Raw genomic sequence first — 26,298 nt, 5'->3', positions numbered from 1 at the left:
ACAGTGGGTGCTATCTAACGTTTAAGCCACACATCCCAGCATCTGTGTAACAAGTCGAAAGATGGGGAGGGAGCCTGGGCTGCTGCTTGGAGGCGGCACTGTTAGGACAAGTGACTGTCAGCCCCCTTGCTGTGGGCGGATGATAAGAGTCAGGATCCTGGGAAACAGGCCAGCTCCCTAACTCAGACGCGTGCATCAGAGGGCAGATTGTATCACCTCCTGATGATCTGTGGAAGGAGCGTCTCATCCTTTCTGTGCTCCTGGATCCAGGGAGGCTGTGATGGCTCCTCGGCCAGCCTGCCAGGCTTCCCAGAGACAGGACACACCAGTCCGGCTCCCCCAGTGGTTCAGGGCTATAAGCATGTTTGGTGCATGCCCTCTGCGGGAGATCAATGATGAACAAGACAGGTCCCTGCTCTGAGAGAACCATATTCTTTTGAGGAAAACAAATAAGAAAATAACAGTATGTGCCATGATGATGTAAGTTATGAGGAGATGATTTTGATGGTCACGTGGCCCCTCACAGGAAGTGAAAGTGAAGTCCAACCACCAGGAGCTGCTTATTTGAGGGTGGGGTGGGGTCAGGAGGACTCCTTGTTTTAGCAAAGGGAACAAGTAGCGTAATGGCTCTGGGGCAAAAATGGGCTTATGGCTGGAGCTTAATGGGCGAGGCACAGAGTGGTACCAGATTATGTAGGATTTTTGAAGTCAGAGGAAGGAGTTTATAGTTTATTCCAAGTGCCTTGGGAAACCGTCAGAGGGCTTTAATCTCGGGAGTAGTAGGACTGGATCCTGGCTTTAGTGTGAAGACTGAACAAGGGCAAGAGTAGAGATAGGAGCCCGAGGCTATTACAGCAATCCAGCGAGATCACGACAGTGGCCTAGCCCAGGTGCTGGTGCGAGGTAGGAGATAGGGGGTATTTTTGTGGAGGGAGAGCTAATACGTAAGTCTTTGCCTGGGTGAATCACTTGGGAGCACAGAAAGAAGAAAAGGTGGAGGGATGAGCAGTTGAGAGTTTTGACCGTGTCCACTTTGAGATGTCTCATTAGCTATCCATGTAGTAATACCAGGAAAGCAGTTGGATAAAGGAGCCTGGGGTTTTATCGAGGGGTCAGCCTAAAGGTAGATGTTTGGGAGTCATGCGTGGGCCCATAGGTTGTATTAAAGCCAAGCAACAGAAGGAGACCACCCATAAGAATATAAAGATAAAGACAAGAAGGGACCAGAGTAGTCCTGGGCACTCCAGAGGGACCCACCAGCAAAAGAGACTGAGAAGAAAAGGCAGCAAGATAGGAGGAAAACCAAAGAAGTGAAGGGTCCTGGGGGATTGTAAAGGAATGGAAGATGGCAACTGTTGGGTGCTGCTGAGAAGCGACGCAAGATAAGAGCAGAGGAGGGACCATGGGTGACACTGTCTCTCTGGCCCCAGAAAAATAAAGAAAAATCATTCCAAATCCCACTTATTTGGCCTAAGTTTTTGCAAAATCTCAGAGTTAGCCTAGAACCCTTGTTAATAAGACATAAAATAATCCTTAAAATTTAGTATCAATTCATGAAGGCAAACTGATATAGAAAATTTCAATATGGAGGCACCTGGCTGGCTCAGTCGGTTGAGCATGCTACTCTGGATCTCAGGATTGGGAGTTCAAGCCCTACATTGGGTGTAGAGATTATTTAAAAATAAAATCTTTAAAAAGAAGAAAGTTTTAAAATGGATAAGACTAAAACCAATTTTCAGGGTTTTTATATTTGGAAAAATTATAACGTAAGTAAATGTCCATATTTAATTTGAATGGTTATACAAGAAATGACATTTCTTCTATAAATTCAGGAAGCATTTGTGACCACCTATTATAGGCAGAACATAATAGGTGCAGGGGACTGCCAGCCCTGGTGGCCCAACAGGGGAAGCAGAGCATGTCTAGAAATAACAACCATGGCTAACAGACATTGCAGGCACTTTTCGAATTGCTTTATATGGAGCCTCTCTTCCTCACACGACCCTATGAAGTGATCATATTATTCTCCCCTTTTTACGTACGAGGAAACTGAGGAGGATAGACCCCAAAACAATTTTTAGGAGCTTAGAAAGTGGTGTGTCGGGGCGCCTGGGTGGCACAGCGGTTAAGCGTCTGCCTTCGGCTCAGGGCGTGATCCCGGCGTTATGGGATCGAGCCCCACGTCAGGCTCCTCTGCTATGAGCCTGCTTCTTCCTCTCCCACTCCCCCTGCTTGTGTTCCCTCCTCGCTGGCTGTCTCTATCTCTGTCGTATAAATAAAATCTTTAAAAAAAAAAAAAAAAAAAGAAAGTGGTGTGTCGTAGGAGGAATACAGAGTCCAGATGGGCCTGCTCCCGTCTCTCTGGGTGGATAACGAGGGGCTAGTTACTGTGAGTTCTCACGATGTTAAGATGTCTCCTCACGGATCTACGTGGCCGCTGTCTGTCGCCCGATCTCTCAGATGGTAGGTAAGGCTCCGTGGCTAAGGAGTGAGCTGTTCATCTCAGCAGCTCCCATGTGTCTCTGCCCATTCAGGAACCTCAGCTCTGCGGGGGAGGAAGCCAGGAAGCAAATGCGCTCCTGCGAGGGGCTGGTGGACTCGCTGCTGTACGTGATCCACACGTGTGTGAACACCTCCGATTACGACAGCAAGGTCAGTGCTGGCCGGCCGCGCGACGGGCGTGACGGCAGATGACAGCAGCTGCCCGACGCTGCTCCTTGCATGCCGCTGATTCTTTCTGGAATTCCTGAGCCTTTCCTACTCATTACACTACACTCCAGATGAAGGGGAGTCTCTCTAAAAATTACAAATTAACAGGGACATGACAGTTCAAGAAAAGAGCCGTAAAACCATGAAAACTGAGTGACTCCGTGTGGCCAAGGACTAAGCACAGGGGGGCAGGGCCCAACTTTCTTGTGGTTCTCTTGGGCTGATTGTCACTGTGATTGCCCCTGCTGCTGTTGCCTCCAGTTGTGTCCCCTGTGGCTAGAATCCGATCCATCTGTATTTGAGTAGCTAGTGAATAAACATGCCTGGTCGAGGCACCACCAACCTCTCTAGCCCCAGTGCAGGCCATAGCCCCCACCCCACACCCCATCCACCACTTGGGTACCCTTCTCAACATCCCCCGTCTTACCCTCTGACCCCTCCCTCTGTTGCCCTGCTGGTTAGTCTGTTCCCAGTAGGAGCCCCTTCTGTTCCCCTCCTGTTTTCCCCATCCTTGCCCTAGCACAGGGCATTCTACTTATTATTTTTTAGCTGTGACAACCATCTAGGATCTGCCCCAGGAGCAGGGGCTGAGGAAGGTGGCAAGACACAGGAAGGAGGGACTGAAAGTGTCAGGAGTTCCAAGGTAGGCCAGGTATTGGCTTTTCAGGACGGGCTAGATAAGGAGAGGCCGGAAGTAAGTCTTGTGTCATAAACATGGGTCTGAGAGAGAAAAGAAGGATGAGTGGCAGCCTCAGGGAGAAGGTAGGGGAAGAGTTCAAGGTTTTTATTTGAATCTTGTTGAACCAAAAAGATCTGTAGATGAAATTGAGAGGAGTAAGCAGGTTGGAAGGAGAGCTTCCTGGGAAGAGCCGAGCTTGGTTTTCGGCGCTCTCAGTGAAGTGACAGCCTCCCGGTCGGAGGTGTGATGCGCACTGTAAGAAGCAAAAGACCGCGTACAGAAGGCAAAATGTCACAGAGACCGTGGAACTTTTTCCACAGAGAGAGGGGAGAGTTTGGAGATGGACGGGAAGGCCAAAGATGGGACTTGAGGGGAGGGCCTTCCCCAAAGATGGGGTGACTCTCACCTCTTGTCATGGCGAAGAAGGAGGAGTGAGGCTCTGGCAACTTGGGTGGGGCTGTGCCGCTGCGGCAACGGTGAAGCAGAAACGCTGGGCGTTTTCTCTTCCAGAGCCTTGCACGTTTTAATCAGCACGAAGTCAGATCCGCAGACGCAGTCAGGGTGGCTCTGCACTGTCTCACTCGGGTATCCCACAAAAAATCTAGAATCATAATTCTTTCCCTAGATTATTTCAGGTTCCCAAAAGTAAAAGAGCGGTCCTCTCGTATTCTGATTGACTTAGGTCCCTGGTGCTCGGCACAGAAGCGTTTTGCAGTAACGCGCTACGATGGTTTTAATTACCCGCCGTGTTGGTTTTCAGACTGTGGAGAACTGCGTGTGCACCCTGAGGAACCTGTCCTATCGGCTGGAACTGGAGGTCCCACAGGCCCGGCTGCTGGGGCTGAGTGAGCTGGATGACTTACTAGGAAAAGAGTCTCCCAGCAAGGACTCGGAGCCAAGCTGCTGGGGGAAGAAAAAGAAAAAGAAAAAGAGAACACCCCAAGAGGATCAAGTTAGCATTTTATTTGACATGAAACTCTAAGGTTTCATTTTTCTGGGAGTAAGAAATCACATATTTGGCAAGAAAAGAAAATTTCTCATTATATAGTTTTTCTGCCTAACTATAGCTGAATCCAGCAGAGAGGAATGTTTTGAAGTATTGGAGATGGTGTTCATTTGCTTCCATTTCACGTGTGCTCTTTGTCTTTCAGTGGGATGGAGTTGGTCCTATCCCAGGACTGTCAAAGTCCCCCAAAGGGGTTGAGATGCTGTGGCATCCATCAGTGGTAAAACCATATCTGACTCTTCTAGCAGAAAGTTCCAACCCAGCCACCTTGGAAGGCTCTGCCGGATCGCTCCAGAACCTCTCTGCTGGAAACTGGAAGGTATGATATCCTCCCCGGGGTCCACACTTCTTTCTGTCTGTGCAGCCAGACCAACAGTGAAGGTGAAAGGGACACAGCTGTTAGGACAAAAAGGGGGGGGCGATAGCAGTTGGCTCTGGGCTCAAAGATGAATGTGACACAGCCCCCCTGTACAGACTGAAGGCCAGCAAGAAAAATGTTCAGATCAAGTCAGTACAGTGTAGGATATGTGGTAAACACGGGGTATGTGTGTTGTGCAGTCTTAAAAGAGGACCTCTAACCCAGTCTGGCAGGTAGGAGAAAGGCAAAGAGGGGAGCCAAGAAGTAGGGAAGGTTTCCTGGAGAGATGGTGCTGCCCAAATGGAATCTTTCAAAATGAGCAGAAGTAAGCCAGCAAAGTCTAAGGTTGGGGCTGTAGAGGGAATGATCCAGAGAACGGGTCAAGAGAAGAAAGGCCTTGAGGTGAGAAAAGGACAGTGTGGTGGGTGGAGACTGCAGGATGGTTGCTGGGGCATCAAGGGCAGTGCAGGCATGGCCCGGGTTGGACCGTGGATAGGCCTGACGGCCAAGCATCCGTAGCTAGGACGTGACATGCAAACCACAAGGGCCAGTAAAAGGGTTTAAGCAGACAGGTGACACACATGTGGATACTGTTGGGTCCCTTCTGCCGCGGTGCAGAAGGTGAATTCAAAGAAGAGGAAAGTAGAGGCTGGGATTCTGTGCTGAACACGCCAGGGGCCTAAGTTAGAGCTGAGCAGGACGGCGCTTGCAGCGGAAGGGGCTGCTGTTCCTCTCTCAGACGCTTATACAGAACATACGAATGGCAAAAGTTACGACATCTCCTTAAGGTGTATGACTTCTTTATGAAAATTGAAAGTGGCTTCCTACTGTTACCACTGTAAGAGGTTCTCAAAACTTTTTAATCATCATCTACTAACTTCCCAGATAATCCTTTTCTGAAATACTTTCAAACTCTAAATATTTCCTGACAAGTGTATTTTTTTTTTCTTGTTTCAAGTTTTTATTTAAATTCTAGTTAGTTAACACATAGTGTAATATTGGTTTTGGGAGTAGAATTTAGTGATTCATCACTCACATATAACACCCAGGGCTCATCCCAACAAGTGCCCTCCTTAATGCCCAACACCCATTTAGCCCATCCCCCTACTTTCTCTCCAGCAACCCTCAGTTTGAGCTCTATAGTTAAAGAGTCTCGAATGGTTTGCCTCCCTCTCTTTTTTCATCCTTCCCTTATGTTCATCTGTTTTTGTTTCTTAAATTCCACATATGTCTGAAATCATATGGTATTTGTCTTTCTCTGACTGACTTATTTCACTTAGCATAATACACTCTAACTCCACCCACGTTATTGCAAATGGTAAGATTTCATTCCTTCTTATGGCTGAGTAATATTCCATTGTGATATATACATATACACCAGAGCTTTTTATCCATTCATCAGTCGATGGACATTTGGACTCTTTCCATAGTTAGGCTATAAACATCGAGGTGCATGTGCCCCTTTGAGTCACTGTTTTTGTGTTCTTTGGGTAAATACCTAGTAGTGTAGTTGCTGGGTCATAGGGTAGTTCTTTTTTTCTTTTTGAGGCACCTCCATACTGTTTCCCAGAGCGGCTGCACCAGTTTGCATTCCCACCAATATCTGTTGTTTCCTGTGTTGTTAATTTTAGCCATTCTGACAGGTGTGAGGTGGTATCTCATCATGATTTTGATTTGCATTTCCCTGATGATGAGTGAGGTTAAGCATCTTTTCATGTGTCTGCTGGCCATTTGTATGTCTTCTTTGGAAAAATGTCTGTTCATGTCCTCTGCCCATTCTTAACTGGATTATTTGTTTTTGGGTGTTGAGTTCAATAAGTTCTTTATAGATTTTGGATACTGACCCTTTATCAGATACATCATTTAAAATATCTTCTCCCATTCCATAGGTTGCCTTTGAGTTTCCTGACAAGGGTATTTTAGTAGAGTTATTATAATGCTTGTTTTTGGCTACTTCCTCCACCACCACCTCCCAAAATGAGAATCTTTTGGCCACTGTATTATCCATGAAAGTGAAAAGCATTGGTCAGACTAGGTGTGGTTTGTTTCATGCAGTCAACTACTATAATGAATGTGTACAGATATTTGTGGCCTAGTGCTAAGCCAGCATGGTTATCTGTTATTGTTATTCTTAATTAACGTGCTAATAGCTCAGCATCTAAGTGCTGGCTTTGGAGCCAGACCCCTTGGTTTTGAATCCTCGCCCTTCCACTTACTAGCTAGGGGCTTTGGATCTTTCTATCCTCAATTTCTTCATCTGTAAAATGGAGGTAATACCAACCTCATGAGGTGGTTGTGAGAGTGAGATAATAAATGTGAAGGACCTAGGACAGTGGGCGGCGCATAAGTATTCATAAATATTTATGTTGGTGACCCAATGTTCACATTCAGTTTCTTTTGACCCAAGAGATACATTTGATGCCAATAAAAAGAGACAATAATTGAAATAGATGTGATTTGAGTTGCGTTTATTTCACTTCTCGAGTCATTTAGTGAATGAAAATTACATGGCAGGTTCATTTAAAATATAAATATTACATTAAAATCACTTCAAAACTATCTAAAATAATCAAAATATTAGGTCCTCATTAAGAAAACAAGATAATCATAGCCACACACAGATGTTATCAAGTCAGAAGCTGTTTTGGGAGTGGTGATGACTCTAGTGCCCCCGAACGGAAACACTCTGGGCTAGGCTGGGCCAGGTGGTCTCCAGGTGAGACAGGTGTTGGCTCTGTCCTTGCAGATTTCAGAGAGAAGTTGAGGAAGCTGCCTGGGTGCTTTAGTCTATAGCAAGTCATGTATTCCATTTCCTTCCACCCCCACAGATTTCATTTGATTTAGAAAATCAAGTATTTGTTTCATATGAAGAATGTTAATAGGATCTTTGAAATGCATCTTTTCCTCTTACTTGAATTATTAAAGTAATCTATTCTGTTGGTATTCAAGAAACTGGGTGGTCAATCATATATTTTAATGTTCAAAATAACACAGAGGGTTGGCGGATCTTCGTCCACATGTCCTGACCACAGCAGGAAAGGATTAGATGTTTACGAGCAACATTTTTCAATTCTCTTAAATTTTGAAAAACAGTTTGCATTGGTAAAAAATGTCAATAAAAACTCAAAACAAGATTAAAGACCCAATTTTCAAATGCTACTTTTTTTTTTTTTGGTTATTTCCCTGATGACTTAGCTAGCGTTCATTTCCAATTCAAATGGTACACATGCTGACTCGCTGAACAGACTTGCCTCATAGCCACAAAAGAATTTCTTGACTCTGAATTAAAAAAAGAACCAGCAAACTAATCTTGCATAAGAAAGCATTTTGCACACAAATATACTTTTTCACCAGTCTGTATGAATTATGATGCTCGGTATTTCTGGAGAATTCCTTTTCTTCTGAGGCAAGGGCTTTTTTTCAGTCAATCTCTTTGAAAGGTTACTGAACTCTAAATATTGTTGCAGAGCATATAGGAAAAGAATGTACTGTTGGAGACAGGTTCTCCTATAATGTGTGCTAATCACTACCGTCTCTGCCATCCTATTATAGCCTCTGGACCTGGCATGGGGCCAATTGCAGAGAAGACCCAAGATGCTTCCGTAATCATGTTTATGTATCTGAGGCAGAAAGCAATCACTGCCTTCTCTCTTCTGCACAAAAATATATGGCAGATGGTGGTTAGAGATTTTTAGGCTTTAGGATTTCTTTTTAAATCAGTCATCCTACCCTGTCTTTATCCCTAACTGTAGTTTTTTCTTCACTAGACACCACAGATTTAATCTCCGACTGAAAAGAAAACATTTAATCTATTAGTTTATCTTCTGGAAACATCTTTTTTAGGTGACAGTAACATCTGAGAGTTGAACTGTGTTTTATACTACTCTTGGCTTGTTTCACTCACTAGTTTGCAGCGTACATCCGGGCAGCTGTCCGCAAAGAAAAAGGGCTCCCCATCCTTGTAGAACTTCTGAGAATGGATAATGATAGAGTCGTTTCTTCGGTGGCAACTGCCTTGAGGAATATGGCGCTAGATGTTCGCAACAAGGAGCTCATAGGTATGTTCTGGTGACAAGGTAAGTTATAAAGAAAAAGCAGCTACATATATAAAACTAGGGGTGCCTGGGTGGTTTAGTCATCTAAGCATCTGACTCTTGATCTCAGCTCAGGTCTTGATCTCAGGGTCGTGAGTTCAAGCCCTGCCTTGGGCTCCACATTGTATGTGGAGCCTACTTTAAAAAAAAAAAAAACAACTCTTCTTTTGATTTATAAAAATATGACATTTAAAGTGATCAGCAGCCGAGTTCTACCCTACAGTTTCCTGACATATTTGTATACCCTTTGTGCTGTCTATCCTTTGTGACCGTTCCTTTTCAGCCTGAGGCAGGCTCATCAATTAAACATTGATCAGGGACGGAAAATTTTCAAAAAAGGTAGCAATTTCACTTATACATTACAACACTGTTTGATAGATTTGGCATCTCTGTTTCCCAAGAGAGGTTCATTTCCTGAGCAACAAAAGAAGCTAATTCTCACTTTCTGATTTTTGAGGCTGAGATCTGCTAATTTACCAACACTACCATGTTCTAAATAAAAAAGAAATGACATAAATGGTTTGTAGCTTTTCCCTCTCAGATTTGTTTAAGTGTTCATGCTAAGGCAAAACCACTGTCCCAAGGCCATTTCCACCCCAGGGCAGGGTCAGGACTAGGCTAGAGCAAGTGAGGCACACAGGGGTGTAAAATGGTAGGAGGCACCCACACTCACGGCTGGCCAAATGTAGGGTTGGCACTCGCATGAACCTGACACTGAGCACCTCTTCAAGTCTGACACCCTCGACGGCTTAGCTGGCTTGCCTCCAAGGCCACTGCCGCACTCAGAGTATATAGTACAGGGTAGAGGAAAGATCAGAGACTCTCCAGTTGACCTCAAGTGAAACCCTGGATCTGCTTCTCACTAGCTCTGTGACCTGGGGTGTCCTGTGGTGAGCCCACCCAGCTTGAATTCTTTCATCTAAATTTGAAAACTCTTTCTCAGCCCTATCTCTGAAAGGGAGCCGACCACCCTGCTGTCTTTACCATGGGTTTGCTGTGCAAATCAAACAAGAGGATGAAGCAGCTCCTTATAAAACGCAGAGCCCCACAGCTGATGACAGGCCGGGAGGGGGGGAGGGATCTGACAGGATCTTTTTTTTTTTTTTTTTTTTTTTTTAAGATTTTATTTATTTATTTGACAGAGAGAGGCAGCCAGCGAGAGAGGGAACACAAGCAGGGTGAGTGGGAGAGGAAGAAGCAGGCTCCTAGCGGAGGAGCCTGACGTGGGGCTCGATCCCATAACGCCGGGATCACGCCCTGAGCCGAAGGCAGATGCTTAACCGCTGTGCCACCCAGGCGCCCCGATCTGACAGGATATTAGGTGGATTAGTGAATAGGGATTGAACTCGTTAAAATATGCCTGTCCTGAGGGAGGGGAGACAAAGATGGAGAGAGGAAGAGAGACAGAGAACAAGGGCAATAATATTTACCTTACAGAGGATTCACTGTGGCAACTTACACAAACGCTCCTGCACAGTGCCTGGCGGAATTGCTATTTTAAATTATCACCTTCATTAACCTGCTCTTAACACATCATTCCTTTGAGCCAAATTGTCCCCCATGGAGAGAAAAGGAGCTTCTTCCACACCCTGTGCATACAGTCCAGCTGGTGCCTGATGCCAGGATGCATTATAACTCTTAGTTCCCGCACTTCCTTGAGAGAAATCCTTTAGGTCCCTAAGGAGATTTTTTTTTTCTTAAGTTATGTTTGTTACATCCATAGTGTTTGAATTTCTTGTAAGAAGCACATATAGTTTGGGAATTCCTGATGCTAAAAAATAAAGAATTGACAACATATGACGTGTGGCCTGTCATTCCACAGCTGGGAGGGGACACAGAGGTGCAGAGGTGTGGGGCCGGTACCACTGAGTGCCAAGACCTCTGGGAAGGAGGAACGTGCCTGAGAGTCCTGGCCTTCTCTCATTGCGTCCCTGTGTTTGCTGTGAAGGTCCTGACCCACTTGTGAACTTTCATAAGCATTTTCTCTCTCCAACTATGAGCATATTTTTACCCAACTGGAGCACTGGTTTCATGAATCACTTTCCTCTTTCTCTATAAAGATCCCTTCTTTCCTGAGGTCTGAGCCCCTCCCAGATTCAATATTCAACTCTAATTCACTCAGCACTTCAGTCCTAAGAACCAGCCCTTTCTTGGACCCCTTTACTCTCTGCTCATATCCATCACCAGCACAAGCAATGAACTTTCTCTTCAGAGCGGTTTTTCACAAAGAAACAAAGTTTTGTCACTCTGCAGAAGTAACTGCGTATAAACTGAGTTGGACCGACCCAGCTGTCTAGAGCTGCCGGCTCCGAGGGGACTGGCAGGCTCACTTGCAGGAAGAGTGAGCTGCCTTATCCCAATCTCAGGGGGCAATTTAAAGTTGTGCCTTAACAAAATGACGAATTGTGTGTCATGGACATTTTGGTTGTTCGTGAGTATTCAGAATCACCAGTGCTAACTTCCATCTGTTCTAAAAACCACATTTATCTTCTGGCTTATAATGTCAACATTGTTTTTCTGCTATTAACAACAACGTTCACTGTGAGTAAGCCAGAGCCTTCCGTTTGAAACGCTGTAAATTATGCAGCATGTAGTCAGGGCCTGTCTTCTACTGCTTACCATTGTATATAAATAGGGCTTTAATAAAAACCCTATTTTGTATCCACTCAATTATTAGCATAGAAAAAAAAACTAAGAAAATATTTACTTGAGCTTTAGTTCATTTCTTCTGTGTGTTGTGTAATTATTCTAGTTCGTCAGTTGGTAATTGACATTGAACAAGCTAGAGACATTTTGGTTTTGGAGAGAAGTAAGAGAAACTGAGTATCTGTAAAGCAGTGCTTCAATAGCGAGGGGGCTCCCCAGCCTTGTCCTGTCAAGAACTCTATTATCATTGCATCACTCCTACCAGATAATGTAGCCATCATTTTAATTCCAAATGTCACTTGTGTGTCATTAAAAGAAACTAACATGTTCTTATCACTATTGACGTCAGGTCAGCTGGTATTTACCTTCAACTGGATAAAAATGTGTAATAGTACCCAGTTCACACTTTAAGACCCAGAGAGATTTAATGAAAAGTATTGTGTGGCAGCTTTACGTGGTCCAGTTTTAAAACTTACTCAAAGATAAGTCTTTAAAAGCTTTAAGAGGAAATTAAGGTATTTTTGATGCATAGGAATTAAATTGAGAATAAAACTATTCTTTATTTTTCACTGTTAATGAAAATAGTTCAACTAAAGCAACTTGATTGGTATACCCAATTTTATACACTGATTTACATTTTCTTTCAGTGGCTTGCTATAATGTTTTATAGACCAATCATTTCTTTGAGTGGCATTGTAGTAAACATTAACTTCCCCCCTACGGTTGTAATATTTGTCACTTTCTATTTCGCCATACTATTGTCTTCTGAGGTTCTGTTTTTAAGGGAGAACATAATGTCAGGATCGGTCAACAGCAACAATAACAAAAACCTAGTACCTTCTGAAAGTGGAATGAAATCTTTTGCATTTGGCAGGTAAATATGCCATGCGAGACCTGGTCAACCGGCTTCCCGGCGGCACCGGCCCCAGTGTGCTGTCTGATGAGACCATGGCGGCCATCTGCTGTGCTCTGCATGAGGTCACCAGCAAAAACATGGAGAACGCCAAAGCTCTGGCCGACTCAGGGGGGATAGAGAAGCTGGTGAACATAACCAAGGGCAGAGGAGACAGGCAAGTGCAAGGAGATGGAGCATGAGGCTTTTATTACTAGGAATGTCCTGTGATAAGGGCCTTTGAGAAGGGTATTTCCTATTGCAAAGGATTTATTCCTGCATTTCCTACACACCAATAAGATACGCAGTCTCCACCGATGAAAACCTGTTTTGTTGAGAAGGGGCATTTGCAGTCATGTGGCCCCTTTTCTGATATTTACTTGGTTCTAACATCCCTCCATTTGTCTCTGAAGCCATGTTTGCTTGCGCTGACCCTGGGAAGAATCAGAAATCTATGATGAGGACCATCGGAGGGCACCTTCCCTTTCACCTTTGACTTTACTCTAGGCTCCAGGGCCTGTTCTGCAAGAATATCTTACTGAATCCTCAGTTCTGGGAATGATTCCTCTGCCAGGTGCCCACAAAGTATTAAAATCACTGCTCTGCGGTGGGGCCTGCTGTGTGGCCTCAGGATGCACCCTGGGCTGGGATCAGACATTTCCCTTTGCTTCCTGTTGACACCTAATTGATGAAGCAGCAGAAGTAGGGATTAGGGAATTGGCAAAATAGAAGGGTTTTGTTTTGGGTTTTTTTGTTACAGAGCTATAGCAGTTGACTGTAAATCTGCCTTAGTATCAGATCAAAGAGTCCTTCAAGGAAGTGGGAAGTAGGGCTGTTCGCAGCCTTCTCAATCAATACACAGGGCAGCAGCCACCTGATCCATGAAATGGCCCCTGTCTCCCCACTCTCCACACCCCCCCCCCTTCTCCTTCACAGCACTGATTAACCCCTGATATGTTATTTAGTGTTGTCTCTGGCCTCTGACTCCCTGAGTAGCAGGGACTTTGTCTTTTCTTTGCTGCTCTACCCTCTACATGGAGAACAAAACCTGACCTGTAAGAGATGCTCGGTCAGTATTTATTACTTGGCTGAGTGACGGTGCTGGAATTCACATTATTTCTTGTCTGATCTTTTACTTTATACTTTTGTAGGAATTTCTCAAATAGAAGAATATTGTAGCAAAGCATATTCTTATCCCCCAGAAGTCACACCTATCAACATTAACCATATTTCCTTTCAGTCCTTTTTTCTTCTTTTTAATCTCATTAGTAATAAATGCACATGCACCTTTTTTATTTCAGAGGAAATGAAATGTTACAGATAAAGCTAAGGTAACCATAATCACTTCTGTGCTCTTAAAATTTCATTAAAGGGCCTTCATTTGCGAAAGGCATAAGAAGACGCTAGAGAGATTCTGAACCAGTGCCAGAACCTTTGTATATTGGGGAAAGAAAAAAATTCTCATCCGGTATAATCTTTTTTCGAAACAAGAGACTCAGAAAGTCCCGGATCAACTCAGGTTGGCCTCTGAACACATGACGACCTTCCCTTAGGAGTCACTAAGTTTACTGCCCGCTTGCTATGTACGAGAGCAGCAAGCAGATTATACAATAACCCCTACCCCCGGGAGCTTACATTCCTAGGCGAGGTAGGTGAGGTACCAGGAGTGAGAAACACCACCTGTCAGATGCAGATGGAGCAAATAATAACATCGGGAAAGGAGATAAGGAGGAAGCGGAAGGGCCTCGTGTGTGGTGGACAGTGGGAAGCCAGTGGTAACAGAGCAAGTCGGGAGGAGCTAGGGGGAGGAAACGTAACCAGAAATAGAGGACCCTGTGAGTCAGCATGAGGACTTTGATTTACTCTGAGGAAAACCAAAAGCCATTGGAGATTGTTCATCAGTGGGGGGACATGGTCTGACCTCCCTTAAAGGGGTCATCGTGACTTGACAAACCTTCCCTTCCACCAAGGAGATACTAATGGTGGCAACAATTGTAGCGGTGAAGAAGTGGTCGATTCTGACGTGGTTGAAAGAGTCCATGGAATTCTGAGGGATCAGATGAGCAGCAGGAGAGGAGGAAAACGGCAAGGATGACCACAAGGTCTTTGGCCAAAATGACCATGGGATGAAATTGCACTCACCAACATGGGGGAGCCTACGGGAGCAGGTTTTTTAGGGAAGACCAGGTGTTTGGTTTGGACGTGTGACATTTGAGACATCTATAAGACATCCACGTGCAGTGTATGGTCAACAGAATATAGTTGAGTTCAGGATAGAGGTCCGAGCCAGAAATATAAATTTGGGAGTCATCGGTGTATAAATGGCATATTTAGAAAAGTGAAATAGGCTGAGACGAATAAGGAAGAAAATGTAGATGGAGAAGAAAAGAGGCTTCCTGGCTCATAGCTAGAGGCCAAGGAAATGAGGAGCCGAGAAAGAGCAGCCAGAGCATTCAGAAGAGGACGTGTTGGAAACCAAGGGAGGAAGTGTTTCAGGGGTGAGCACACGTCAAATGCCCCTGCTCAGTCAGGTCGGATCAGGACTGAGACTGTCCAGTTGAACGCTACTGATGTCACACATTGCAGAGAAGATGAGACATTGGAAGATGAGAAGTAGAGTTAGGAGAAAACATAACTCTTCCAAGGAGTTGCACTACAGAGGGGAGCACAGAAATTTCCTTGCTTTTCTTAAGAGTTAGCTTTCTACTGATAGAATTCGTCTCTGCAGACACCTAGCTAGCTGTTTTGTATCAGGATGTGTAGTTGGCACGCTCCTGTTTGGTCAAGTGTCCTTTCCTGCCTCCTGGTTGCCTAGCACTACAGGCAGGGAGATAAACACCAGCAGCATGGTCAGGAACCGGCTGAGAACGGCATGGCTGTGAGGTGTGAAGACCCTGCAAGGCCATGCTGGGTGTCAGAAATTTCATCTCGGTCCTTTTTTTTTTTTTTTTTTTTTTTTTTGAGATACCTCCTTGCTCTGTGATCCATTTTGAAAATACAAAATTTAGAATAGCTTTGACTGGGTTGGTCTGAACTGCTTCTACCTTTGACTCATGAGGAACACTGAGAAGAGGAAGTCTTAGGTGGGAGGTGGTAATGGAGATGGATGCAGAAATGCCCGACTTCTAGGAACAGGCTGCCGCCCTGAACTTGCCTATACTCCGTCCTTGCTGAAGCCCTTGGAATCACTGCAACCCATATCCTGTTACTTGGGGCAGAGAAAGTGCTTCCAGTCTGCTCGCCTTGCTACTTCTCCCTTTCCTGAGAGTTTAATTGGGAAGATAAGAAGAGGAAATCAGATTTCAGATCCTAAGATACACATTTGAAGTCAAATTTTCAGCGCTGAAATGAATTCTGAAGAGGTATTCCGTTATCCTTACGGCTGACTCCCCAAGCACTGATCCACCCCTAATGTGGTGATCTGGAGGTGATCTGGAGGCCTGCACTGAGGCTACACTTCCCTCGACACTTACGCTGAGGCCCCCGATTTAGAGGAGCAGCTCCCGAGGTAAAAAGCAGTGACTCGTGGTCAGCAGTGCTTGAACAGAGCGCCAGTATTCAACAAACGTATTCAAAGAGGAGAACTTAAAACCACCCATATTTTCCACATTGAACATTAGGGCACAGATGTACATTGGTTTATATAGAGGGATAAATGATAAGAAGGCAATGGACATGTTTATATGAAGACCTAATAATGGGGGGAAACAAATTGGGAGGGTCCTCTGACAGGATGCACGGTCATGGTTGCATTAATCCCAAAACCCCAGCAAGGTCAGCCCCTTGGGAGATATGGGGGGGGGCAATAAGCTGGGAGACCCCCAGCTTAGTCACTGCTCATCCTGATCACAGCCTCTCATCCCAGACTTGACTGCCCAAGAGCCTCACTTTGGTCCTTGCCACTCTGGCCGGCCGTGAACTTGCCCATTTCCCAGGTACACCTGATTCCTTGGTTGTGTTTTCCAACAGCAGCCCCTGCGTCCTCTAGTCCTTGGAGAGATGGCCTCTTGGCCACTGGTTTGCAGCCCAAATCTCTGCAAGTGGAGCCTGAGGCTGTGCCGCCCACACTCATTAACGTCTTCGCTGTCTCCCTAGATCATCTCTGAAAGTGGTGAAGGCAGCAGCCCAGGTCTTGAATACATTATGGCAGTATCGGGACCTCCGGAGCATTTATAAAAAGGTAACTTACAAGAATAGCTCTGGCATAATTAGCATTCATCAGAGCACACATTCATAATCATTTATTGTAATGAAATGTCATTATTCATTTTGAGAGGTTTCTTTTTCTCTTTTAACTCCACAGGATGGGTGGAATCAGAACCATTTCATTACACCTGTGTCGACGTTAGAGCGAGACCGATTCAAATCACATCCTTCCTTGTCTACCACCAACCAACAGATGTCACCCATCATTCAGTCAGGTCAGTGGGCAAACTCCACTCCTTCGCGAGAATATTTGTGTGACAGACATTATTTTCCAGCCAGAGAAGACTGAACATAGACGATTAAGCCTGTCACCTCCAAACACTTAGGAGTTGTATTTGCTCTTCAAGCCAAGAGCCTTCTTTGGGAATTACATGCCATTGTAAACCAAGACCCACTTTCCTCCTTCCATTTTAAAAGTTTATGCAAGTTTACACATAAATGTATCCTGGGGCCCTCCATCGCATCTCCCCCAAGATTGTGCTTCACTAGGTTTGAGAAGGGGCTCTGCTTGACCTGGCTGGCCAGGTGATGTGGATGCAGGGGGGGAAGAGCACACTTTGAGAACCACTAGCTATGCTTGAAAACAGCTGCCCTGCCTGCCCACTGGCCATAAGTTTGGAATCTCCTCCAAAGTGATTTTTTAGTTTTCTTGGTGAGAACTCTTAGAAAATGGGTCCTTTAGACATGATCTTAATACCTGCATTCTGGGGGAGCTACGATCTCCAGCACTTCTTCCTTCCCAGTTAAACCTCCATCCCCTGGCTGTATTCCAGGACCTCCCCCTACCCCCACCCCCGCATCCAGGACTGATGGGAACAGGCTCTACAGGTGGGTTTGCAGGAATTCCCTATGATTTGTAAATTGGGAATCTTGGCACCCACACTACCTACTTATTAGTGTCTAATTTGGTAGAGAGAATGTTCTGAGACTCAGACTTGGGGGGGGGGTGTTTGTTTTTTAAGATTTTATTAATTTATTTGAGAGAGTGAAAGAGAGAAAGCAGGAGACAGGGGAGGGTCAGAGGGAGAAGCAGACTCCCCGTTGAGCCGGGAGCCTGATCTGGGACTCCATCCCCAGGACTCCCAAGATCATGACCTGAGCCAAAGGTGGACGCTTAACCACCCAGGCACCCCCAGATTGTTTTTTATATGTAGGGGCAGAATATCGCTACCAAGCCAAGTTAATCCTATAAATTTAATTCTTAGCTAAATGAAATAGGAAAAGTAATAAATATCTTTTTTTAATTTGGCTTTAAATCTCCCATTCTGACATATAAATATTATCTGTTTTATTCAACTGTGCTACTGCTGGCAGTCTTATTTCTCATGCGGACAAATGTGGCCAAAAAGACAAATATAGGACTGGTGGTTCTTGCCACATAATTGGATGTCTGCACTTGTACTAGGAATTTTTTTAAATTATCTGTGCCTACTGAGTACGGTGTATATTTTTATCTTAGTTTTTCAATTATGAGTTGTTTTCTTCAAAGAGACTTATGCTTGGTTTTTGACATCCTTGCTGAGCTCCCAGGTGTAGCCTGAGGCTGTCTTCTTTTATAAAAATGCTCAGAATCCTTTAGGGACTCAGAAATAGGGGTGTCAGGGGAAACAAGAGATTTGGCTGCTTAACAAAAGGCATATGTAGTACAGGCAAAAGAATAATTTCAGACAGATGAGGGCGTAGTTACTAAGCAATGAACTTATTCACGTACACACACTGGACAACGTTGATGAGCCCACCCAGGTTCCTAGGTACCTTTCTGGATTGTGGGTCAGAGGTAAGATATAATTCATACTGCTGCTCCAGTTATTCTAAGGGCTAATCCTCCATCTCTCAGCACTAATGTATCAGCTTACTGGCACTTCTGATGCCTCGCTCTTGTACTTGTGGGAGGTAGGTGGACATGTTCTTTGTCCTCCTACCTTCTAGAAAGTAAGCAAGGTGAGTAGCACACAGACACTGCCCACGCACGCTCACCTTTGTTGAACACACAGCAACCCTATGTCAGTGCAGTGACCTTCTAAGGAAACGATTTCAGTGTCAGTCTGCCTTTGGAGGCAGCAAGGCATGAAGGAGCACCGGTGTCAAGGCTCAGGGGCTGCTGCTTTCAAGTGGCTCAAGTGAATAAGTGACCACTTGTATTTATAATTACCTTAAGTGCAAGCAACATGACTTTTTAATGAGAAAAAAAAAGATGTGAGGTGCTTTTCTTCTGTACAGAAATGCTTAAAACGAGATCTGTGGATAGATACAGTATTATTAAATGTTTGGCTCAAGCTGGGATAAAAAATTGCCTGGGGTTTTGTGAGGCCCCACTTGTTAGCACTGTGAATTTCTTGAGGAGCCAGGCTTACTGAGTTTACAAAATTTCCCTGACAGCTGATCACCATAAAAAGAATTATAAATTTTATGGGCTGGGCACTCTTATTGAAACACATTTAGAGATACAGATATTTTTGAAATAATTAAAAATCAAAATATGCCATAAAACACCTATTTACTGAAGAGCTGTACATCAAGGATAATAGATGGGTGTTTTACAAGCAACGGCACTGAGGGCATAAAATAGCAAATGTAACTCTTACGTGGCTAATAAGTTATTCTCACTCAATTGTAAAGGCCTATTGGAGTCCTGGAGGCCCACTATTGAGAAAGCTGTGTGGTTTCTGCCCTGCGCCTCTAACCAGGCAGCCTACGCTTCAGCTCTCAGGAAAACTCTGGCAGGGCCACGCTGGCTCAGGTTCTCGCAGCCCTGGGCCTGAGGCTTGACTTCCCAGTCCTCAGCACGGGCTGCTCTTCAACTCACAGTATCTCTAAGAGCTGATTTTTAGCACCAGCTGCGTGGCATTTCTAATTGCTGACCTTTATTTTTCCAGAGAGGATTTTGCAGAGACACTGACAGTCTGCTTTCTCTTTCTTCTCTTTTCTCTCCCCCTCGTCCTCTGCCCTCCCTTCAGTTGGCAGCACCTCCTCCTCACCAGCACTGTTAGGAATCAGAGACCCTCGCTCTGAGTACGATAGGACCCAGCCACCTATGCAGTATTACAATAGCCAAGGGGACGCCACACATAAAGGCCTGTACCCTGGTAAGACGCCAGCCGGGTGTGTGATAGAGTATCTCGAAAAGCCACTCGTTTCCAGGCACCCCGCCAGCGGCCTGGGAAGTAGCCCATGCCTGTATTGAGACGGTCCCCCAGCAGACCATGTTCCAGCCTCTCCATTTCCTGCTTCCAGGGCTGTTGCCTTTTCCTCTTGTTTTAAGGAAAACAAGCTAAGGTAGTGGCCTAGTGACCACAAATAAAAAGAGCACCATATCCAAGAGAGATGGCTTCTGGCTTTCTCCCAGTGCAGTCCCTTTGCTCTGCTCCCTCTCTGTCCATGCAGTGTCTCCCTGTGTCTCGCCTGCGTCAGAACTCGGAGTTGTGGGACACTTTGCAAGGCCACATCTCCTAGACTGGCTCATCTCTTAAATTCAAACCTGAGAATGGAGATCAATTTCATTTATATTTTCATGGAAAAGAGTTTGAATGAACAACAGAATGTATAATGTGATTCTTCCCTAAGTGATTATATTTTAAGAATAACAAAAATAATGTTGCATAGTATGCATATGTTTATGTCATTCAGAAAGCTGGGCATCTAATTCGTGTAAAAGGATGCCAGCCCAAAGAGTTACCGGGATTTCATATTGTCCCCATTCTCAACTCTCTGGCAAATTATAACTACTCTAGAAGTTTCAAATAAGGGTGTGACTGAGCTACCACAAAAGAGTACTCTTTCCTCAAAAAAACCTATTTATTAAAAAGAAATAGAAGCTGGTAGCAACTTAACAACTGCTGGGGGAGCCGTCTCAGTTGTGCTGTTGTCTCTGAAATTGTGATTTCACAGGACTGTTTACTAATCGACTATTGTTACTATGGCAATTAATAGCTCAGAAAATTGCAGATGCTACATTTCAAACACCAAGCTCTTTGCAAAGGAGATGCACAAACTGAAGTGCATTGTTGCTTCAGATTTGCAGCAGCCTGCTTTATTTTAAAGATCGCCTCTTTAGCATGCATGCCCTTCTGTATCTTCTTTGCTTGCTTCAATAAACTAATTTGCCTCAAGTATGTTTCATTTTCCTCATTATAAAAAAAAATCTTTGCTAGCCCTAACAATAATAGAAGGGTAGCCAATGACCTCATCGGGAGTCTGCTGCGGACTCTTGAAGACAACCATCTGATTATCAGATTCTTTTTGTTTCTAAGTGTACTTAAAGATGGCAGACACTAGACCGTGCCTCCCTGTGGCCAGACCGCTTAGAACATGCCTATGCCTGCTTGTTCTACGACCTGGGACTTGGAATCAAAGCTGTTCTGAAGGCATGGAGCTTGTTCTAATGTTTCCCTTCCCCCATCTGACCCAGTGCTCTAGCTCAGAGCCCTGGAAAAGTGATGTCCCTCGGCTCAGGGAGCAAGGCTGCTGTTCAGAGCCAGCCAGGGAAACCACAGGTATGAACAGCTCTCCACAGTGACCAGAGGTTGAGAAGGAAACCTTTTGGGATCGGTATTAATTTTTGGTGAAACACACACAGAACTTATCTTTGCCATATCCATTATCCCCTAACAGCCCTGAGGTGAGCAGCAGCTAAGCTAGATCCAGGGAACTCAGACCGCTCCCTGTCCCGATCTCCGCTGACACTGGGAAAGGCAGGCCCTGTCAGGGACGGCACCAGCCCTAGTGCAGGGAGCCCACACAGCCTAATGGACCGGAGTAATGAGCACTAGTTTTAATTTCATAAAATATTTTCTTACAGGCTCCAGCAAACCTTCACCAATTTACATCAGTTCCTATTCCTCACCAGCAAGAGAACAAAATAGACGGCTACAGGTGAATTTGCAATATCATTTTTACAGAAGGTTGGTTAGCAGGGATCGACACAGTAAGGGGTCCGTGCCGGTTGACCTACCAGAGCTGGGCCAACACAGCAGGGGCCAAGGAGCTTTCCCTGGGGATCTCTGCTCCTCAGAAGCTCATCTGTGGTTTAAGCCAAGCACTGTTTCCACAGTAGCCTCATGTGCTTGAATATTCAAATCGGTGCTGCTGAGACCACCATGCCACTGATGGGAACCAGCTGAGAAGTCTTTAACTCATATTCTTTGCCCAACAATCTCCTTTTCCCACTCCTTTTTTCTGTTAACCTCTAAATTCTCTTCCATCCTCTGGGTGGGGAAAGGTGGTAAGCACACTTCATTTTCTCATCTCATTTTTCTCCTTTTTTGTACACCTCATTTCCCATCTTCATGACTCCCTCCGCATTCAAGCATCCATGGTTTGAAACCACTTGAGTCGGTGGCCAGGTCTCCATTAGTCTCAGAAGTCAAAGTGCATTCAGCCCTACTGGGGTGGACCCCACTCTCCATCCGAGTGGGGACTAATGGTTGTGGCCCCAATCTCTGCTTTCACGGGGGTCTAAAATTTATGTTGGTCCTTCCTGATGCCATGCCCACATAGGTCATCTGATCTCTCCTCTTACCTTCCATTAATATATGAGCAACTGGGGTTTTCCAAACAAGCCTGTATCCTGAACTTCAGATAAGGATACTCTAAGACCTCCCCCCATTTCATCTTTTCTCTGTAGATGGAAGAAAAAAGAACTCCCAAATTATTCATAATGTATGCTATAATTTTTAAGTCAGGAGGAAAAAAAAAACCTTAAAGTCATAACTCTAACTTAAATTTAAAAAAGACTTCAGGCTCTGAAATACTGATAATGTTAGAATCAACTTAGTTCCAGAACATGATGTTGATAATGTACATGGTAAATTTGTTACATCTTAGTGGGGGGATTTGGGTATAATCGAGAGGGAAAACAGACATAAGTGCCATGACAGTTTTTCTCCAAACATATTTGAAGAAATTAATGTGAGGTCAGAGATGAGATAACACAAAAGGAAATGGGGGCAGGGTGCTCTGAGGTGGATGCCCACATGGGTTTCACCTTGCTTCCTTACAAATCGATTAGTCCTGGCTTAGGGAAGTCTTTCCTTTAGAGCTGTTTGCTCACGTGTCTCTTTCAATTTTATTATTCTGCTGCCCAGAGATTGCTTACTCCTTTAACAGTACCTCACATTTCTTTTAAAACTGAGGGATGGACTCAATCTTCATCTCTGAGGTAAATGTTTTAAAGGATGGTTCTATACATACACAACTATCTGAAGCATGAAAATCCCACCTCCAACCAAATTCATGATGTACTACTCATGGTTCCCCTGTGTCAAAGCAAAACTCAAGGCCTTCCTTTCAATGGGCATGCCCAGGTAACAGGCCCCTCCACAGCAGAGCACAGAACTGGACCTCTAGGGGGAAAGGAGGTAGCCAGGGGCCATCTTGGGCTCTCCGGAGACATCAACTTCTAGAGGCCTTAGAACAGGACTTGAGCAAACTCTGCCAGCCCACTTATAAACATAGTTTAAAATCCTTACAATCTACTAGTAAATACACAGCGTGTACGAGAAAGAACTTTGAACCATATCTTCACAAATACTGAATGCTGCTTTAAAAATATGAAGCAGGAAACCCACATTAATTTCCCTTAAACACATATTTCCAAAAATTGCTTTGATTTATTTGCTTTTTCATTTTGTCAACAGCATCAACAGCTGTATTATAGTCAAGATGACTCCAACAGAAAGAACTTTGATGCATACAGATTGTATTTGCAATCTCCTCATAGCTATGAAGATCCTTATTTTGATGACCGAGTTCACTTTCCAGCTTCTACTGATTATTCAACACAGTATGGACTGAAATCAACCACAAATTATGTAGACTTTTATTCCACGAAACGACCTTCTTATAGAGCAGAACAGTACCCAGGGTCCCCAGACTCATGGGTGTAGCATCAAGATGCTCGGTAGAGGAACTCTTCTTTCTAACCTTGTTTGGATTGAGATGAGAAATCCGTCTTGCTGATTTGCTGATGAAATGTGAAAGTGAAATGGAAGGACTGAGTGAAGAGCATATTTTTTTTCTCTTTGAGGAATTATCAGGGAAGTAAGGAAACCGTCGGGAGAGAGGACTTTCTAAGCTCTATTTAGGTGTTAGATCTAATTACTTATAGATTCTGTAGTCTGGTGAAGGTGTGGGTGATGTGATGAGAGGTTTGAGAAATGGGTGAAATGAGATGGGGGATGTGTAGGTCAAATCAAAGATGATTTTTTTAATGTGAATAAAGTTATGTTCTGATAGTTTGTACAGAAAAAAATAATAAAATGGATGCCCTTCATGTTTTATTGCTATTACTAAATGTCAAGATTGTATGCTATTATGTCTTGTAAATTTCTTTTGTTGGTGTAAATATGGAAATGCCACATTGGTTAAGTGCCATCATTTGTAATGCAGTGTGTCATTTGAAAAGAGATTTGAAGAAAACTGACAGCTTAAAAAACAAATGGGAAACCCAAGGAATTGTTAGCAATTAAAAACAAACTATAACATCCTTTGTTTTCAAAATGAATAGTGTACTTTTGAAGCACAAAAGTCCAGTCTGGTATAGAAGCGCCATGCCCATTCCCTGCCTCTTTCATAGGACACTTCACTGCCATTTTCTATGCACATGAAAGAAAAATAAATGTGGAAATTTCATCCTTGGAAATTTGTTCCCTGTTCTTTTTTTATTTTCTGTGTGTAATACGGAAAAGCACATTCTATAAATGTGAATCTAACTGCATGTTGGAAACAGCTTAAATATATCCAAGTATTATAGACTTTTCTAGTTTTATACACTTTATGAGATGGACCAAAGAATGAAACTATGAAATCTCCTCCTCTTTATCTACCTTAGTATTTTTATTTTGGGGGATCTGTTTTGAATCTAATGTACATTGTCTTTTTTTTTTTTTTTTTTGTCTTCAGACTGCTACATGTCTTTAACAGTGCTTTTCACCTGAAGGAAATTACATCTGGCAGGACCAGCCCTAACCAAACTGACGACGACTCCTCTTGGCAATTTTTTTAAGAACTCAATAACTAGGTAAAAACAATGGTTGGGCACTTACTGGTTGACACCAATGTAGGAAACCAAAACATATTCTAAATAATTATTTTGCTGAATGATCCGATGAGACAGTACTCCCTGGATTAGAGACAGAGTGGAGGAAGCCCCATATACATGATAGGGGTTCCAATAACCAAGCAACATTACTTGTAAGCTTTTCTCCATTTGTCAAGACGAGAGGCACCAGCCCCAGGACGCCCAAAGACAGGCCTTCCTAAGTCTTGCAGTTTCCACCCTGGATCTTATATGGGAAACAACCCATATGGCAAGTCAAACCCAGAGCTGTTGACTGAGCTCAATATATCCTACAAACGAGGTACAAATCATAGATTAGAACGTGTGCTTGTATTTGTGAATATATGGAAGATTAGGAGAAAAATGCTTTCTTTTATTGAACGGACTGCAGTCCAAGATTAGAATCCAAAGTGAAATGGAAATCCAAGTACAAACAGGAATATTCCTAAAATCTGTCAGTGGGGAGACTTCCTGACGTGCAGGCTTTCTAAAATGATGCACAATAAGACTGCCTAGCTGCCCCTGGCCTCACATGCCCTGGCAGAGCTCAGCAAATGGCACTCAAGGTGGCAGACACTGCCAGATTTCCCCCCAAGGACCTGGCATTAAGACTTTTGAGTTGTCTGGTATCCGTTCGAGCTTTGAATCACTGACTTCTTTGAAACTGACATTCTCACGTCTGGGTTGAAGGTCCTCACTCGAGGAGTCAGGACAGAATCTATAGTTGGCCTGAGCTGAGTGACAGTAAATGACTGTTGCTTTTAGTGACCTCGTACGTCTTTGGCTTAACTTAGTGGACCCAGGTCCCCAACTCTGACAGGCAGCATTTCAATAACAGATGCAAATTTGGGTTACAAAGAACTCACTTGGGCATCCACCCCAACCTCCTAATGGGGCCAGAAAGAGGCCTGTGGTGAGGACTGAAGATGAGATGCCCTGTAAGCTCCTTCCTTGTGACCAGAGATAAGCAGCTATGGACACAGCCTGAAAGATAGAAGTATCACTGATCTAAAAGCTAATCCCACTCTCCCAAAGTGTAAGAATAAATAAGTTCTGCTATAACCAAGTTGGCTTTTTTTTTTAAAGATTTTACTTATTTTACAGAGAGAGGGAGAGGGAGAAGCAGACTCCCCACTGAGCAGGAAGCCCGATACGACATGGGACTCGATCCCACACTCTGAGATCATGACCCAAGCTGAAGGCAGACACTTAACCAACTGAGCCACCCAGGTGCCCCCAAAGTTGACTTTGTATTGCTGCCTTTATGTCACAAGATAGCATGCAGAATTCAGCCCCCAGGAAGAGGTCTGTGGTTCTGCTCCGTGCAGTTTGACTGCATCCCGCAAGGTCAGAGCTGAGCTGAGCCACTGTTGGTGAGCTAGACCAGTGTGTCTTTACTCTGACTGCACATTAGAACCAGCTCGGCAGTTTTCACAACTAGGGGGGGCCTATCCTGACCAATCAAAAGCACAAGAAATGGGGTTCAGGCACCAGTATTCTTGAAAAGCTCCCTGGATGACTGGTGTGCAGTCAAGGTGAAAGCCACTCGGCCCACACACCATTATCCCCACCTTCCTGCCCTGTGACCTGACATTTTGGTGGGCGGAGTGTGATGTGTGGAGTTTGCCTGGAAGAGTGACAGAGATTTGGGG

The 26,298-nt window shown here is 44.4% G+C and overlaps 1 protein-coding gene across 1 annotated transcript in view; it reads left to right on the top strand.

Moving 5' to 3' along the window:
* Nucleotides 1–24,219, top strand: part of PKP4 (plakophilin 4) — a 235,408-nt gene extending 211,189 nt beyond the window's left edge. The window contains exons 13-22 of the mRNA XM_040644689.1: nt 2,535–2,652; nt 4,149–4,340; nt 4,540–4,713; nt 8,660–8,810; nt 12,367–12,562; nt 16,480–16,564; nt 16,688–16,805; nt 19,548–19,676; nt 21,389–21,462; nt 23,226–24,219. Of these exons, the coding sequence (XP_040500623.1) occupies nt 2,535–2,652; nt 4,149–4,340; nt 4,540–4,713; nt 8,660–8,810; nt 12,367–12,562; nt 16,480–16,564; nt 16,688–16,805; nt 19,548–19,676; nt 21,389–21,462; nt 23,226–23,474 (1,486 nt within the window). The 3' untranslated portion in view covers nt 23,475–24,219. The remainder of the gene's footprint in view (nt 1–2,534; nt 2,653–4,148; nt 4,341–4,539; nt 4,714–8,659; nt 8,811–12,366; nt 12,563–16,479; nt 16,565–16,687; nt 16,806–19,547; nt 19,677–21,388; nt 21,463–23,225) is intronic.
* The last annotated feature ends 2,079 nt before the right edge of the window (nt 24,220–26,298 follow it).

This window comes from Ursus maritimus, unplaced genomic scaffold, assembly GCF_017311325.1.
Source record: "Ursus maritimus isolate PB19 unplaced genomic scaffold, ASM1731132v1 scaffold_1, whole genome shotgun sequence".
NCBI lineage: Eukaryota > Metazoa > Chordata > Mammalia > Carnivora > Ursidae > Ursus > Ursus maritimus.
This window is presented reverse-complemented; position numbering and strand designations above follow the sequence as displayed.